This window comes from Oncorhynchus mykiss, chromosome 8, assembly GCF_057628025.1.
Source record: "Oncorhynchus mykiss isolate SJ-2025 chromosome 8, ASM5762802v1, whole genome shotgun sequence".
Classification (NCBI taxonomy): Eukaryota; Metazoa; Chordata; class Actinopteri; order Salmoniformes; family Salmonidae; genus Oncorhynchus; species Oncorhynchus mykiss.
Window position 1 is genome coordinate 24,710,527 of NC_143029.1, and position 16,961 is coordinate 24,727,487.

Here is a 16,961-nt window from a genome sequence, read left to right on the forward strand (position 1 = left end):
GACTGCTACTGAATGCTATTGACTACTATTGACTGCTATTGACTGCTATTGACTGTTATTGACTGCTATTGAATGCTATTGACTACTATTGACTGTTATTGACTGCTATTGACTGTTATTGACTGCTACTGACTGCTATTGACTGTTATTGAATGTTACTGACTGCTACTGACTGCTACTGACTGCTATTGACTGTTATTGAATACTACTGACTGCTACTGACTGCTATTGACTGCTATTGACTGTTATTGAATGCTATTGACTGCTATTGACTGTTATTGACTGCTACTGACTGCTATTGACTCCTACTAACTGATATTGACTGCTACTGACTGCTCCTGACTGCTACTGACTGTGTCTGACTGTTACTGCCTGTGTCTTGACTGTTACTGACTGTTACTGACTGCTACTAACTGTGTCTGACTGTTACTAACTGTTACTGACTGCTACTGACTGTGTCTGACTGCTACTAACTGTGTATGACTGTTACTGACTGTGTCTGACTGTTACTGACTGTTACTGACTGCTACTGACTGTGTCTGACTGTTACTGACTGTGTCTGACTGTTACTGACTGTTACTGACTGCTACTAACCGTGTCTGACTGTGTCTGACTGTGTCTGACTTACTGACTGTTACTGACTGCTACTAACTGTGTCTGACTGTTACTGACTGCTACTGACTGTGTCTGACTGTTACTGACTGCTACTGACTGTGTCTGACTGCTACTAACTGTGTCTGACTGTTACTGACTGCTACTGACTGTGTCTGACTGTTACTGACTGTGTCTGACTGTTACTGACTGTTACTGACTGCTACTAACCGTGTCTGACTGTGTCTGACTGTGTCTGACTTACTGACTGTTACTGACTGCTACTAACTGTGTCTGACTGTTACTGACTGCTACTGACTGTGTCTGACTGTTACTGACTGCTACTGACTGTGTCTGACTGCTACTAACTGTGTCTGACTGTTACTGACTGCTACTGACTGTGTCTGACTGCTACTAACTGCGTCTGACTGTTACTGACTTTGTCTGACTGTTACTGACTGTTACTGACTGCTACTGACTGTTACTAACTGTGTCTGACTGTTACTGATTGTGTCTGACTGCTATTGACTGCTACTGACTGTGTCTGACTGCTACTGACTGCTACTGACTGTGTCTGACTGTTACTGACTGTTACTGACTGCTACTGACTGTGTCTGACTGCTACTAACTGTGTCTGACTGTTACTGACTGTGTCTGACTGCTACTGACTGTTACTGACTGTGTCTGACTGCTACTGACTGTTACTGACTGTTACTGACTGTTACTGACTGTGTCTGACTGCTACTGACTGTGTCTGACTGCTACTAACTGTGTCTGACTGTTACTGACTGTTACTGACTGTTACTGACTGCTACTAACTGTCTGACTGCTACTGACTGTTACTCACTGCTTATGGGGCTGCAGATCAATGTGAGGGGGTTTGAGCCCTGTGTGGCTGTAGAAAGATAACTGTACCCCTTCCTCTTTCCCCTAATCCCAGCAGAGCATCTGCAGTGTGCAGATTGGAACGGGATCCTGTGTCAACAAGGGATTAGAGGTTGCAGGAATGTATTGAACAGACAACCGACACAAAGACAGAGAAACAGAGAGAGAATGGAGGAAAGCACCATTTGGATGAGGGATGTGTACAGTAGAAAATAGGACAGGGCAGTACATGAATACAGGGCTGGAGGTCACAAGTCCTCATTGTCTTTGAACACCATAGTTGGTCAATCACAGTCAATCACATTTGAAAAAGAAATCTGAATACAAAAGAGTGTAACGTATTCTTTGCTCCAGCCCATGCATATAGTGCAGTGGGATGCAGAGAGTGGTGGCATATGGACTTCTGACTTCTGCTGAGCCTCATGCTGGCAGCCGTGTTGCCCATCCTCCCCTGAGCTGCCAGTGGATGATGGCTGTGTGTGTGTGTGTGTGTGTGTGTGTGTGTGTGTGTGTGTGTGTGTGTGTGTGTGTGTGTGTGTGTGTGTGTGTGTGTGTGTGTGTGTGTGTGTGTGTGTGTGTGTGTGTGTGTGTGTGTGTGTGTGTGTGTGTGTGTGTGTGTGTGTGTGTGTGTGTGTGTGGCGTCCTTCAGCTCACCCTGAACACACAGCTCCACTGCCAGGCCCACCAGCTGAGCGAGGGAGCCACCGGATGGAGGAGAAAGGAGAAATAAAGAGAGGCTGAAAGAGAGACAATGGAAGGATGGATTTGAAAGAAAGAATTGTTTACAGAGAGAGAGAATGGTAGAGGGAGGGAGAATTGATTCCTGAATTTGAGCGTATGTGTGTGTGTGTGTACAAAATTATACACCATATCAGTTGTGTCCCATGTACTCCCTTGTTCCTCCTCCTGTCTCCAGGACATCACTGTGTTCTTCCATCAGGTTTATTGTACAGTTCCTCTGTAGCGTCAGTCTGTAATGAGAGTGACCCTACAGGTTAGTTCTTATTACTTTTTTAATATCCCAGCTGTAGATGTGCTGCAGATAGTGGAGAACACAGCCTTATGAGGTGATATTAAACACACACCAATCTCAGTGGAATAAAGTCCTCTCGCTAGAAATGTCTTGAATTAGGAATAGAAGAGCGGGCCGTTATATGAAATACTGTTTTACTCGGTCATATTGAGATGTGAACTTTTGTGAATGTCCCTCGACACTAGATATTCAACTGCCAGTAATGGAGGAAGCGAGTGTGGGGAGCGAGATGAGACAAAGTAGGAGATGAGAAGACAGAAAGAGAAAGGAGGAGGTAGAAGTGGAAGAGTGAATGAAAGAGTTCTCCAAACAGCTCTATCCAATCAGCCCGTCCTGGGTCTCCAGCTTGTGTGGTTGGAGGACACTCCTACTGTACCTCCAGAGCCCTGGGCCAGAGGGGATCTCTTCTTGGTTAAAACATTCAGAACTCCTCCAGGACAGCAGCTCACGACTGGACTGGAGAACAAGAGACAATCACAGTCAGGCTTTTCGCTGCTTCTAGTGAGTTGATATAAAACACAAGGTTACTTATCCACAGAGCTAGAATGAGATTATCATAAACCACTCCTAATCTTAACCAGAGGGATAAGGAAATATCTGATCCTGGACCAGTGGATTGGGGCAACTTTCTGCCTATTTCTCCTAACCTCCCCGTCTCTCCTGTCTTCTGCTGTCTCCTTCAGGTAGAACAGGTCATACTGAGGTTGTCCGGGTGGTCTGGGAGCCAGAGAATACAAGTTTCTCCAAACTGCTCAAGGTGTTTTGGGAGAGCCACAACCCAACTCAAGGTAAAACCCTGTCTGTCCATCCACACACAGACACCTCTGTTATATACAATTACAGTATTTCCAAACAACTTGCCGTAGTTTAAACCAAGTCTATACTGCTTTCTCTCTGCCCTAAGCTATCCATAGCAAAATGATGAGCCCGCCATTTTGAGCGCCTACAATCAGGGTTCTATGGAATGAAGGGAGGGAGGAAGGTAGGGAAGGAGAGGGAGAGAGGGAGAGAGAGAGAGTCACGCTCCACCAAGAGAGGTGCCTGGAGTGTGTGACCTAATCACACACAGCGCTGTGAGTGTGTGTTTAATTTGACCCTTGTTGACCCTGTGTGAGTGTGTGTGAGTCCACAGGGTACACACGGCCCCAGAGAAATGTGCCTCTCTGTGTTAGACCTGACCCTCCTCACCTCAGGCACGTCAACTCCGCTGGCCAGCCCAACCTCTGGACAACCTTAAACACACACACACACAATGACACACAGTGGAGAAGAAGATACACACACACAGTATGACCCAGAGTAGAATACACACAGTATGACCCAGAGTAGAATACACACAATATGACCCAGAGTAGAATACACACAGGATGACCCAGAGTAGAATACACACAATATGACCCAGAGTAGAATACACACAGTATGACCCAGAGTAGAATACACACAGTATGACCCAGAGTAGAATACACACCGTATGACCCAGAGTAGAATACACACAGTATGACCCAGAGTAGAATACACACAGTATGACCGAGAGTAGAATACACACAGTATGACCCAGAGTAGAATACACACAGTATGACCCAGAGTAGAATACACACAGTATGACCCAGAGTAGAATACACACAGTATGACCCAGAGTAGAATACACACAGTATGACCCAGAGTAGAATACACACAATATGACCCAGAGTAGAATACACACAATATGACCCAGAGTAGAATACACACAGTATGACCCAGAGTAGAATACACACAGTATGACCCAGAGTAGAATGCACACAGTATGCCCCAGAGTAGAATACACACAGTATGACCCAGAGTAGAATACACAAAGTATGACCCAGAGTAGAATACACACAGTATGACCCAGAGTAGAATACACACAATATGACCCAGAGTAGAATACACACAGTATGACCCAGAGTAGAATACACACAGTATGACCCAGAGTAGAATACACACAGTATGACCCAGAGTAGAATACACACAATATGACCCAGAGTAGAATACACACAATATGACCCAGAGTAGAATACACACAGTATTACCCAGAGTAGAATACACACAGTATGACCCAGAGTAGAATACACAAAGTATGACCCAGAGTAGAATACACACAGTATGACCCAGAGTAGAATACACACAGTATGACCCAGAGTAGAATACACACAGTATGACCCAGAGTAGAATACACACAGTATGAGACACATTGTTGGTGACTTTCTTCCACACTGTTGACAGTACTACGTTATCATTCTCAGGTCACTTCAGTGTCATGAATCATGACCTACTTCCGGAGTGGTTTGGCTCCAGAATACTGCTGTTGCACCTAGCGTGCAGAATATAACTGTTCATTTCCTTCATTCAACTTTTTCAAAGATTCTATTTTAGATTTGATGGTTTGATATGGTGGGCTCAAAGAAAGATCCTGATTAAATCAAATATGCATCCATAATGCATTACCCACACTGAGAGTACAAAACATTAAGAACACCTGCTGTTTCTATGACATAGACTGACCAAGAGAATCCGGGTGAACGCTATGATCCCTTACTGATGTCAGCTGTTAAATCCACTTCAACCAGTGTAGATGAAGAGGAGGAGACAGGTTAAATAAGGATTTTTACACCTTGAGATAATTGAGACATGGATTGTGTATGTGTGCCATTCAGAGGGGGAATGGGCAAGACAAAGATTGAAGTACCTTTGAACAGGGTATGGTAGTAGGTGCCAGGTGCACCGGTTTGAGTGTGTCAAGAACTACATTGCTGCTGGGTTTTTCACGCTCAACAGTTTCCCCTGTGTATCACAAATGGTACACCCCCAAAGGACATCCAATCGACTTGACACGACTGTGGGAAGCATTGGAGTCAACATGGGCCAGCATCCCTGTGAAACGCTTTCGACACCTTGTAGAGGCCATACACCAATGAATTGGGCTGTTCTGAGGGCAAAAGGGGTGCAAACTCAATATTAGGAAGGTGTTCCAAATGTTTGTTATACTCAGTGAATACAGTGTACCTGTATATCTTCCCGCTGTAGTTTAGTCCTCATTCCCAAAGTGGATGTAATATTCAGGAAGGTTCAGATAGAGACTAAGGCCAAGTACTCTCTGAAGTGCTGCTCACAGGCCCAGTGGTGCTAGATGAGGTACACCTACTGATTCCCATATCATAAGACTCACTGTCATATTCCATGTGATCGTAACAGGACACTACTATCAACAGTATGACTAAATGTGTCCTCTAACACCTAGCCAATGATTGCGTGTTTGAATGGGAGCTTTTTGTCAGGGAACAAAATCAGTGTGGTTCACTGTGTGTCTTCACAGCATACTCTCCGCTCCCAGAAACAGAATAATTACACAGAGGCAGGCAGTATCTGTATCCGTTTCTATATATGGATCAAGGTGAACTGTACTTTGATTGAAATTACAGCGCGGTTGGTCTGGTTTCATCTCCAGGTAGTTTTCCCCAGACAGACAGGGTTGATTGTGAGTTTGGTTCATAAGACGAGCCTGTCAGAGCAAGCACCGTCTGCTGGTTGGTTGGCAAATTAAATGATCTCAGCTTAGGTCCCCTTATATTTAAACTCAGCAAAAGTTCCTTTTTCAGGACCCTGTCTTTCAAAGATAATTTGTAGAAAAACAAAATAACTTCACAGATCTTCATTGTAAAAGGTTTAAACACTGTTTCCCATGCTTGTTCAATGAACCATACACAATTAATGAACATGCAACTAAGACACATCTTACAGATGGTAGGAAATTAAGGTCACAGTTATGAAGACTTAGGACACTAAAGAGGCCTTTCTACTGACTCTGAAAAACACCAAAAGAAAGATGCCCAGGGTCCCTGCTCATCAGCGTGAATGTGCCTTAGGCATGCTGCAAGGAGGCATGAGGACTGCAGATGTGGCCAGGGCAATAATTTGCAATGTCCGTACTGTGAGACAGCTAAGACAGCACTACAGGGAGACAGGACGGACAGCTGATCGTCCTTGCATTGGCAGACCACGTGTAACAACACCTGCACAGGATTGGTGCATCTGAACATCACACCTGCGGGACAGGTACAGGATGGCAACAACAACTGCTCGAGTTACACCAGGAACGCACAATCCCTCCATCAGTGCTTAGACTGTCCGCAATAGGCTGAGAGAGGCTGGACTAAGGGCTTTTAGGCCTGTTGTAAGGCAGGCCCTCAACAGACATCACCGTCGCCTATGGGCACAAACCCACCGTGGCTGGACCAGACAGGACTGGCAAAAAGGGCTCTTCACTGACGAATCGCGGTTTGTCTCACCAGGGGTGATGGTCGGATTCGCGTTTATCTTTGAAGGAATGAGCGTTACACCGAGGCCTACGCTCTTGAGTGGGATCGATTTGGAGGTGGAGGGAAGAGATCCTCCTCCCTCATGTGGTACCCTTCCTGCAGGCACATCCTGACACAACCCTCCAGCATGACAGTGCCACCAGCTATACTGCTCGTTCTGTGCTTGATTTCCTGCAAGACAGGAATGTCAGTGTTCTGCCATGGCCAGCAAAGAACCCGGATCTCAATCCCATTGAGCATGTCTGGGACCTGTTTGATCGGAGGGTGAGGGCTAGGGCCATTCCCCACCAGAAATGTCCGGGAACCTGCAGGTGTATTGGTGGAAGAGTGGGGTAACATCTCACAGCAAGATCTGGCATATCTGGTGCAGTACATGAGGAGGAGATGCACTGCAGTACTTATTGCAGCTGGTGGCCACACCAGATACTGACTGTTGACTTTTGATGTTGACCCCTCCTTTGTCACGTGTGTGGAACTTGTTCAGTTTATGTCTCAGTTGTTGAATCTTATGTTCATACAAATATTTACACGTTAAGTTTGTTGAAAATAAACGCAGTTGACAGTGAGAGGACGTTTCTTTCTTTGTTTATATATCCCTTTGTTTGTATGTTTGTCTGTCTGAGTGTGGTTGTGTGTGTGTGTCTCTCTGTGTGATTTGTCCTTTGTTTATGTCTTCCTCTATATTGAGTGAAAAGAGTTTTCTTTAGTCCAGTAAATTCTCTAACAGTTAGACAACATTGCCTTCTCTCTCTCATTGTCAGGAATGCGCCAGGGCAACGATGTTGGAACGACCTATCGATCAGCCATTTACACATACACACAGGAGCAGCTTGAACAGGCTCTGGCCTCCAAAGACGACTATCAGAAGGTAAAGTAAAGTTTTTGTGTGTGGGAGTCACATCAACTCAATAATCAGTTCTCTCGAGAGGTTCAAGCCGTAGAAACTGGACGTGAAAGAAAATCCTTTTCCCCCGAATAAATAAATACAGAAAACCCCATATGGCCCATACCAGAACACATTATACCAGCTTTACATTGAGATAGACAACGCCCCCCCCCCCCCCCCCCCCAGTCACATTAAATGCTTGCTTCCAACGAGCATCAGTCCAGGTTCAAATCCCGTCACCTTACAGGGAACATGCATAAAGCCAGGCGGCCTACCCCACCTGCATAATGCATATGTTTAATGGAGAGGGATTGCATGCTGTCACTGATTCCCCTAGTGAGAGGAGAAAACAGGAGGGGAGGAACAGCAGAATCTCTGTGGTGCAACGCTATGTGGAGCAGCTTTACCGCACTAGACCCCACCCTCCCCAACACTGCTGCATGCATGGCTTCCAGAAGAAGGGAGAGACAGGTAGAGGAAGAAAGAAAACATGAGCTTACAGTGGAGCTATGCTGGTCTCTCCTTCTTCTCTCTCCTTCTCTCTCTCTCCCTCCGGTGGCTACAACCATACTGCTCTCTTCTCTCTCTCTCTCTCTTCTCTTCTCTTCTCTCTCTCTTCTCTCCTCTCTCTCTTCTCTTCTCTTCTCTCTCTCTCTCTCTCTCTCTCGCTCACTTCTCTTCTCTCTCTCTTCTCTCTTCTCTCTCTTCTCTCTCTCTTCTGTCTCTTCTCTCTCTCTTCTCTCCTCTCCCTCTTCTCTTCTCTCTCTCTCTCTCTCTCTCTCTCTCTCTCTCTCTTTCTTCTCTCTTCTCTCTTGTCTTGATTCCTTCTGTAACCACTTTCTGTGACCTGATTTCCGCCCTTGCCTCGCTCTCCATTTAGCCAGCCCTTCTCTCCTATGGAAGCTGAGGTATGTCAACCACAGGATGTTAGACAAGTAATGGATAAAGACATGTCCCTGTATCTATTGACAGTTGAATCTCTCATTGGAGAGTGTCGATGAGATGACCTTGAGTGTCTGGACACCTTCGTTGTTCTATTGTTGAGCTGCTCTATTCAGATGAAGTTCTGCCATACTGTCTTTGTGCAGCGAGGAGACAAGACGAGGGAAAGGTGCGTCAGATCCGTCTGGATGAGCAATGCTCCACCTCTTCATCGGCAGAACAGAGCATACATACACAGTTGAGTTGAGAACCATTTCATGTACAGTCCTGAAATATCAACCTTGGAGCTATTCAATACATTTCATATCAGGTTAGTTACATTAAATAGTTAACTTTTCCTTTAATAGAAACAAGAAGATATTCAGTTGCTGCCAACATACACATTTTCTCTGTTTGCTTACCACCTTCACTCCATTCCTCACTTTTCTTCCACTGTACCTGACCTGCAGTGGGCTATTCATCGGGCTAACACACCACTCCATGCAGCTTCATGGGCCAGGGTTGGGGTGTTGAAGCCAGACGGGGAGATAGAGTGCACTCCCACGGAGACGGAGGAGGTGGAGGAAAGGAGGAGGAGAGTAGGAGGAGGGGCAGCATTTTGGTTGGATTTGTTCCTTCACGGAGTGCTGCCTCCAGCTGATGAAGCTACTGGGAGAGAGGCTGAGATACTGCAGCCTCTCCTCTCCTAATGGCTGGATAATAACAAGGCTGATGAAGCTACTGAGAGAGAGGCTGAGATACTGCAGCCTCTCCTCTCCTAATGACTGGGTAATAACAAGGCTGATGAAGCTACTGGGAGAGAGGCTGAGATACTGCAGCCTCTCCTCTCCTAATGGCTGGATAATAACACAGCTGACCAGGGTACACCAGGTCCCTCCATCCCATCCCCTGTTCCTCTACCCCTCCCTCCATCCCATCCCCCATTCCTCTACCCCTCCCTCCATCCTATCCCCCGTTCCTCTACCCCTCCCTCCATCCCATCCCCCAGTCCTCTACCCCTCCCTCCATCCTATCCCCCGTTCCTCTACCCCTCCCTCCATCCCATCCCCCGTTCCTCTACCCCTCCCTCCATCCCATCCCCCGTTCCTCTACCCCTCCATCCCATCCCCCGTTCCTCTACCCCTCCCTCCATCCCATCCCCCGGTCCTCTACCCCTCCCTCCATCCTATCCCCCGTTCCTCTACCCCTCCCTCCATCCCATCCCCCGTTCCTCTACCCCTCCCTCCATCCCATCCCCCGTTCCTCTACCCCTCCATCCCATCCCCTGTTCCTCTACACCTCCCTCCATCCCATCCCCCGTTCCTCTACCCCTCCCTCCAAGACCCAGTCTCTCATCAAAATGAGCCCCATTTCCCCTAGCACTCAGGGACCACAGCCTAGCAGCCACTGCAGGAGAGGCCTTATATTGGCTACTGTCAGTATCTCCTTTACAACACAGCCGTTATTACTACAACTCATTTTGGCCTGCACATTGTGGATGATTTCATTTATATTTGCAAGCGTCTGTGTTGGGACGTTATGTGCATTAGGTTATAACTAATATAACGGCACTCTCTATGCAGCCTGCCACACACCCACACTGTCTACCTCTACTATCTATCTATCTGGAGTAGATCATTTGAAGGTGTTTCAGACGTATAAAGGGAAAATCATCATTTCATTTCTCCCCTTTAGTAGCACATGATGAGCTGCTACAGTTTATATTGTGTTGTTAGTTTCCTGTTGTTTGCTGGTGTTATGAAACACACATTTACTGGGTGCGTGTATGTGGTCTCCCTCTGTGAATTTTGACATTTGCGTCGGTTGGTTGTGGAGGGGGGTCTAATTTATTCTCCGGTTCACGTCTCGTCTACCGTGACAATCATATCATCTGTGAGCGGAGCTCGTCTCGCTGTGTTTTGTCTCGGCTGAAAGGAGGCCATTTGCCACTAATGTCCCCCCTGGTCACGGGCCTGAGACAATGCCACAGCACTTACCTGAAAACCTGTTTATTTTGCTCTAGCATTTGCTATTGTTGGCTGTGTTTATGTTCACAAAGTGGCAGCCTCTGCTTACACAATCACCACTCTGCCAAAGTGTGCTACACACACTCAGACTCACAGACAATACCAACACGCTCACACACTCCCTCTGCTGGCCATGCTGCCTCTTTGTCCTCCTCCCCGTCCTCTCGTCTTCCTCCATTGTCTGCTGTCCCCCCCTGCTGAGACATCTGCTCCGCACCACAAACCTAGCAGCACGGCCCTGTTGCCATGGAAACAGAGGAGGGCCCAACCCTCCAGCCCACCCCAGTTTTACCACTCGAGCTCCGTGATTGGTCCAGGCAGTCCTAATGAAGCGGGGTTTGGTTGGGGTTGTAGGTCATCTGTAGAGAGGCACCTCGGCTGCGTTTTAATCAGCTGTTGACCCCCGGCATAATGAAATGGAGGTCAGGCAAGGGGTTAATAAAGCTTGCTCTGACTGACAGCTGGGTTCGTAATGGGGGGAGTCGGGGAGGGATAAAGAGAGATGGAGGGAGTGAGAGAGAGAGAGAGAGAGAAGGAAAGGGAGAGTGCAATGGAGGAAGGGGGAGGGTAGAGGGATAAAGAGAGATGGAGGGAGTGAGAGAGAGAGAAGGAAAGGGAGAGTGCAATGGAGGAAGGGGGGGGTAGAGGGATAAAGAGAGATGGAGGGAGTGAGAGAGAGAGAAGGAAAGGGAGAGTGCAATGGAGGAAGGGGGAGGGTAGAGGGATAAAGGGGACAAGCGATGACAATAGTTGGACGTGCATGTGACCAATGGAAAGTGAAAGGTCAATATGGCGGGGTTGTTTGCTCATTGTCTCCTGGGTTACAGGGAGAGGGAGATGGAAACAGGGAGGGCGTCCCCCTTCTCCACGTTGGGGGGTTTAGGCCAGGGTTATTCATATTTATTGCGTCGGAGTGTTGCCGTCTGAGGTGCTGCATCATGCCACACTGCGGGGGGGCGAGCGAGCTGCACCGAGAGGGTGGGAGGGTGGAGAGGGGGATCCAGAGTGAGGAGGGAGGAGTTTGCACAGGGACACTGGGACACTTCACTCAGTGGGGTCTCCCTCCACTGACCTTCCTCTGCTAGGACCACTAGGAAGTAGATCAACAGAAGTGACCCATACCCCCAATAGATGGATGGCGGTCAATAACAAGTCTAATAACAAGTCTAATAACAACAGTCGTTGCCATCTCAGTTTATTTCAGTAAATGATGGTGTAGGAAATGAAATATCAAGCTGGACCTAGTTCTAGGCTAGGGTTGAGGGGTTAGTATTGGTTTGGAATCAGATTGCCTGGGCTGAAGCAATATGCTGAGGTACTGTAGCAGAGTTTTTCATTTCAGATGTAATATGCATGTCTCTGATCTCCAGTCATTTCTAAATGGCTGCAAATTGCTTCTCATTCTCTCTAATATTTCATATCTGTTTGCAAACCCCTGGAGAGTCCCCCTTGTCAGTGTACACTTTGCTTAACTTAAAATACTTCCGTTTATAGATTCTTCCTTTTCATCTGTTTTGATCTATATTGCAACTGGCGCATTGCAATGGGGACCAAATTAGTAAATATTCTAGATGTTATTTTTACCATATGTTTTAGACAGAATATTTGCATTGAAATTCTTGTATGTCCTCCTGTTATAATCACTGTAAAACCAGATCAGGTGGTTCTGTCGTAGTCTTATATGTCAAGCAAACTGAGTTCGGACACAAAGTCTCAGCAGAGACGGAAGAGGAAACGAGATATCAAACTCCCTGGTTTTGTCTGGTTACCTTACAGTCAATGAACTACGCAGACCAGACCCAGCTGCTATCACATTGGTGTCTATGGAAGATCCACCCATGTTAAGCAGACCAGAACTGACCATTTTTTTCAATGGTAAACGGCCTGAGTGAACTATCTTTATTCATCCACCATCTTTGGTCTCACCTCACCTCACGGCACCACCATATCCCAACTCATCATCCCTAAACCAAGCTACACTTCCACACTGAGGACACAAAAGGTGACCCTTCCTTTCTCCAACACTAGGGAGCACTGTGCCCCATTCACCATTCACATCATGACAACTGACTGACACACATTTCCCTTCTCCTCATCTCAGAGAAATTGAAGTGATTTCATGCTCCTCTCTCAGGACTGGAGATAAAACCTCTGCTATGGCCGGCTTGTTCCCATCTATTAGTGCGTCAACAATACACAGGTTTCTACCTCAGAGGCTGTCGACGACGTGTTCTGCTGCTTACCTCTCCTCGCTGCCGAGACGACCGGCCACCTCCACCAATTAGGCCGACTGTCAGTGTGGGTGAGAGATCTGTCTGTAATTAGCTAGCTAGCTTCGCCTGCCTGCCCACTGTTATACCTCATTAAAACAGAGACTTCTCCATCACACCATTAGGATAACTCTACTCTCACATCATCAATGCTGTTGACTAGTGCAACTAGCATGCTATCTAGAGGCTGTTTGCCATGAACCTCCATATTATCATTAACTTGTATTATCATTTTCCGGCCTCTTGTGTGAGGTTAGGGATTTTTTTTGGCCAGATATTGATGTGGACACAAGGATATAGCGATGCTGTTTAGTAGCTCATATGGTATGGCGTAGAGAGTAAACTGAGCTGTGTGTGTGCGTGTGCATGTGCGTGTGTGTGTGTGTGTGTGCGTGTGTGTGTGTGCATGCCCGCACTGTGCACAATATGCCTTTCAACAGAACAACTACTGAGGTTGCTGCAGCTCCACAGACAGACTATTGTCAAGGTGATGACAGGCCTCACCGTAGATCTGATTTAGGGGGGAACCACGGCAACCAGTTGTGCCCTTGATTCAAGGTGACAGCAGGGAGTCACTGCAGTTTTAATGGCCAGGGCCAGGCAGGGGTTGTGACAGCAGTGACACTGTGTCACTGTGTCATCCACAGAGCCATCAGGTCATGGTGGGGTAGATTTTGACTGTTTTCTGTGGACAGCAGTCACTGATGTAAGGCCCAACTGAACCTCATGACAGGGCTAGGAACAAAGAGATTGGAGAAAGACAGAGGACTGTTAGAGAGGAGATATGGTAGACATAAACTAACCTAGGTGGTTAGGAGGAAAGGGAAAGAGGACTGTTAGAGAGGACATATGGTAGACATAAACTAACCTAGGTGGTTAGGAGGAAAGGGAAAGAGGACTGTTAGAGAGGAGATATGGTAGGCATAAACTAACCTAGGTGGTTAGGAGGAAATGGAAAGAGGACTGTTAGAGAGGAGATATGGTAGACATAAACTAACCTAGGTGGTTAGGAGGAAAGGGAAAGAGGACTGTTAGAGAGGAGATATGGTAGACATAAACTAACCTAGGTGGTTAGGAGGAAAGGGAAAGAGGACTGTTAGAGAGGAGATATGGTAGGCATAAACTAACCTAGGTGGTTAGGAGGAAATGGAAAGAGGACTGTTAGAGAGGAGATATGGTAGACATAAACTAACCTAGGTGGTTAGGAGGAAAGGGAAAGAGGACTGTAAGAGAGGAGATATGGTAGACATAAACTAACCTAGGTGGTTAGGAGGAAAGGGAAAGAGGACTGTTAGAGAGGAGATATGGTAGACATAAACTAACCTAGGTGGTTAGGAGGAAAGGGAAAGAGGACTGTTAGAGAGGAGATATGGTAGACATAAACTAACCTAGGTGGTTAGGAGGAAAGGGAAAGAGGACTGTTAGAGAGGAGATATGGTAGACATAAACTAACCTAGGTGGTTAGGAGGAAAGGGAAAGAGGCCTGAGAGTACATACACAGTGTACAAAAGATTAAGAACACCTTCCTAATATTGAGTTGCACCCCCGCTTTTGCCCCCAGAACATCCCTGTCTCCTCCCTCTTCATCTACACTGGTTGAAGTGGATTTAACAGCTGACATCAATAAGGGATCATTGCTTTCACCTGGATTCACCTGGTCAGTCAATGTCATGGAAAGAGCAGGTGTTCCTAATGTTTTGTACACTCAGTGTATACTGTATATGTGTGTGTGTGTGTGTGTGTGTGTGTGTGGGAGGTGAAGGTGAGTCTCCTCCCTGGTAATGGGGAGTTGCTCTCCAGCTGTGACAGCCCCTCACCTGCACACCCTCAGGGATCCCCTTTCCCCTTCTCCTCTCCTCTCTCCCCATCTTCCTCTCTTCTCTCGTGGAATGACTGAGTGACTGGAGGCCATGGCCGGGCTAATTATCTGTTCCCCCTCCGTTCGCTAGCTGCTCTCGTTATTTCCTGACCAGCTTGCGGGCCCCGGCCTTGTCCCCTCCACCTCCCCCATCCTCCCCTGTACCCCTCCCCCCCATCTGTGGCAATTTTTGATGGAGCGGCGTGGCATGCTGTTCCCCGACATCCTAATGCACCAGACCAGTTGGTTTAACAAACACGGCGCTGCCAACCATCTGCCGGCCAAATCTGTCTTGAAATTGCTTTAGTAGCAAACTCAACTTTCTTACCCTCCTCTCCTTTCCACTCCTCTCTCTGTCCTTCAGACATAATGCCTTGAAATGGTGGGAGGACAGAGGTTGAGTAAATAAGGGTGATGTTGTGGGTGTCGGGGGGGAGATGTTGGATTACACTTACTCGTATTGGAAGAGTTGGAAGACTCTAATATACATGACTGTTGTGATTGCTGGGGTTACTGTAGATTATGTCTGTCTTTCTGTCAGCTTGTCTGTCCACCTTGGGAAGATTAATCTGTCATGTTCATCCTTCCTGTTGACCTACAGACTGAACCTTGGCCTCTTTTCCAATGATTTCTGTCTTTTTCTCCCTCTGTCACGCTGTTGGTCGTTCAGAGTCGAGGATGGTTGTACAATAACACAGCTATTACTTTAGGATTATTACACAGCTATTGATTATACACACTATCCAATTACCTGGTTCTCTCAATGGGCATTCTAAGATCTAGCCTCAAACACCACACACACACTCACACACACACACACACACACACACACACACACACACACACACACACACACACACACACACACACACACACACACACACACACACACACACACACACACACACACACACATCTCTCCTCTCCTATGATGGCAGTGAAGCTGTGATGGTCTGTCCCCATCTCATCATCTCATCTCAGGGTGTGAACAGCCATGCTACCTCACTAGTGTCAATCATTCTCCTGTCCTGCTGTCCACTTACGGCCTGTTCTTCATAGTTCCCATCCCCTACCTTTAGTTTAGTAAAGGAGTGAAGCAGCCCATCTTATTTCCACCCTATTGCTCTCGTCTCACATGCAGACTTTCCCGTTTTAGTTTCTGAAGGTACCGACAGAAGACCAAAGCAAGTGGTATGTATCACATTCCCCTAAACATCATGATGGACAGAGGGCCTGCTCTGCCAGGGAGGGGAGCCAGGTCAGTGATGTCACTCTCTGTGCCAACAGCAGAGACCACACACACACATGAACAAAGCCGGGCATGTAGAACACACACACACACACACACCAAATTTACAAAGACACACACACATGCATGAAGTTCATACACAGCCACACATTAGGATAGTACCACTATAAACTCAATGAGCTGACTGAGTCATAAGAGAGATTGTTCTCCTTTTCTGTCCATCTACTACATAGTGTAGACTCTAGTCCTGGCTGTCAATGGTGGACTCATTAGAAATGTTTTAAATGTTTCACATTGTGAAATTAGCCAATTATAGAGCATTGTGAATGTCCCCACATCCCATCCCCATTCTGACAATCTCAGTCAGGAAGGAACACGTTGACATAGAATAGATGTTTTCTTTCTGCTCATCTGCTTCGAGAACAAAGTATTGTCATTCACAGCCATTTGTAACGGGGGAGAATGAAGCCGTTTCAGCCACTATCCTGTTCCGTTCTCCATTCAGCTTTGACCAGCGGAGTTGGTGGATTGGGAAGCGTCTGGTTAATTTGATGTCAATGTATTGAACGTGGATGCTCCGCTGGCTGACTTGATTGTATTGTCCACGTGGGGAGTGATTGGGGAGCTCTCTGTGTGAGGCACTGCACTGCAGGAAATTACCTCTGAGGCTGGGGCTGAGGGGCTAAAGAGAAAGGCAAGGTGTCCTCCGTTTCTCTCTCTCACTCCCCCTCTACTCATACATCGCTCATTGTTCTGAGGTAGTAGTGTGTATGTTCCTGAGGTAGTAGTGTTTGTGTGTTCCTGAGGTAGTAGTGTGTGTTCCTGAGGTAATTTGTGTGTGTTCCTGAGGTAGTGTGTGTGTTCTTGAGGAAGTAGTGTGTGTGTTCTTGAGGTAGTTGTGTGTGTT

At 46.9% G+C, this 16,961-nt stretch overlaps 1 protein-coding gene across 3 annotated transcripts in view; it reads left to right on the top strand.

Moving 5' to 3' along the window:
• LOC110529652 (mitochondrial peptide methionine sulfoxide reductase) overlaps window positions 1–16,961 on the top strand; it is a 112,728-nt gene that overhangs the window by 75,268 nt on the left and 20,499 nt on the right. For all 3 annotated transcript variants that reach the window (XM_036985095.2, XM_090243004.1, XM_036985096.2), the window contains 2 exons: window positions 3,193–3,297; window positions 7,605–7,711. In XM_036985095.2, the coding sequence (XP_036840990.2) occupies window positions 3,193–3,297; window positions 7,605–7,711 (212 nt within the window). The remainder of the gene's footprint in view (window positions 1–3,192; window positions 3,298–7,604; window positions 7,712–16,961) is intronic.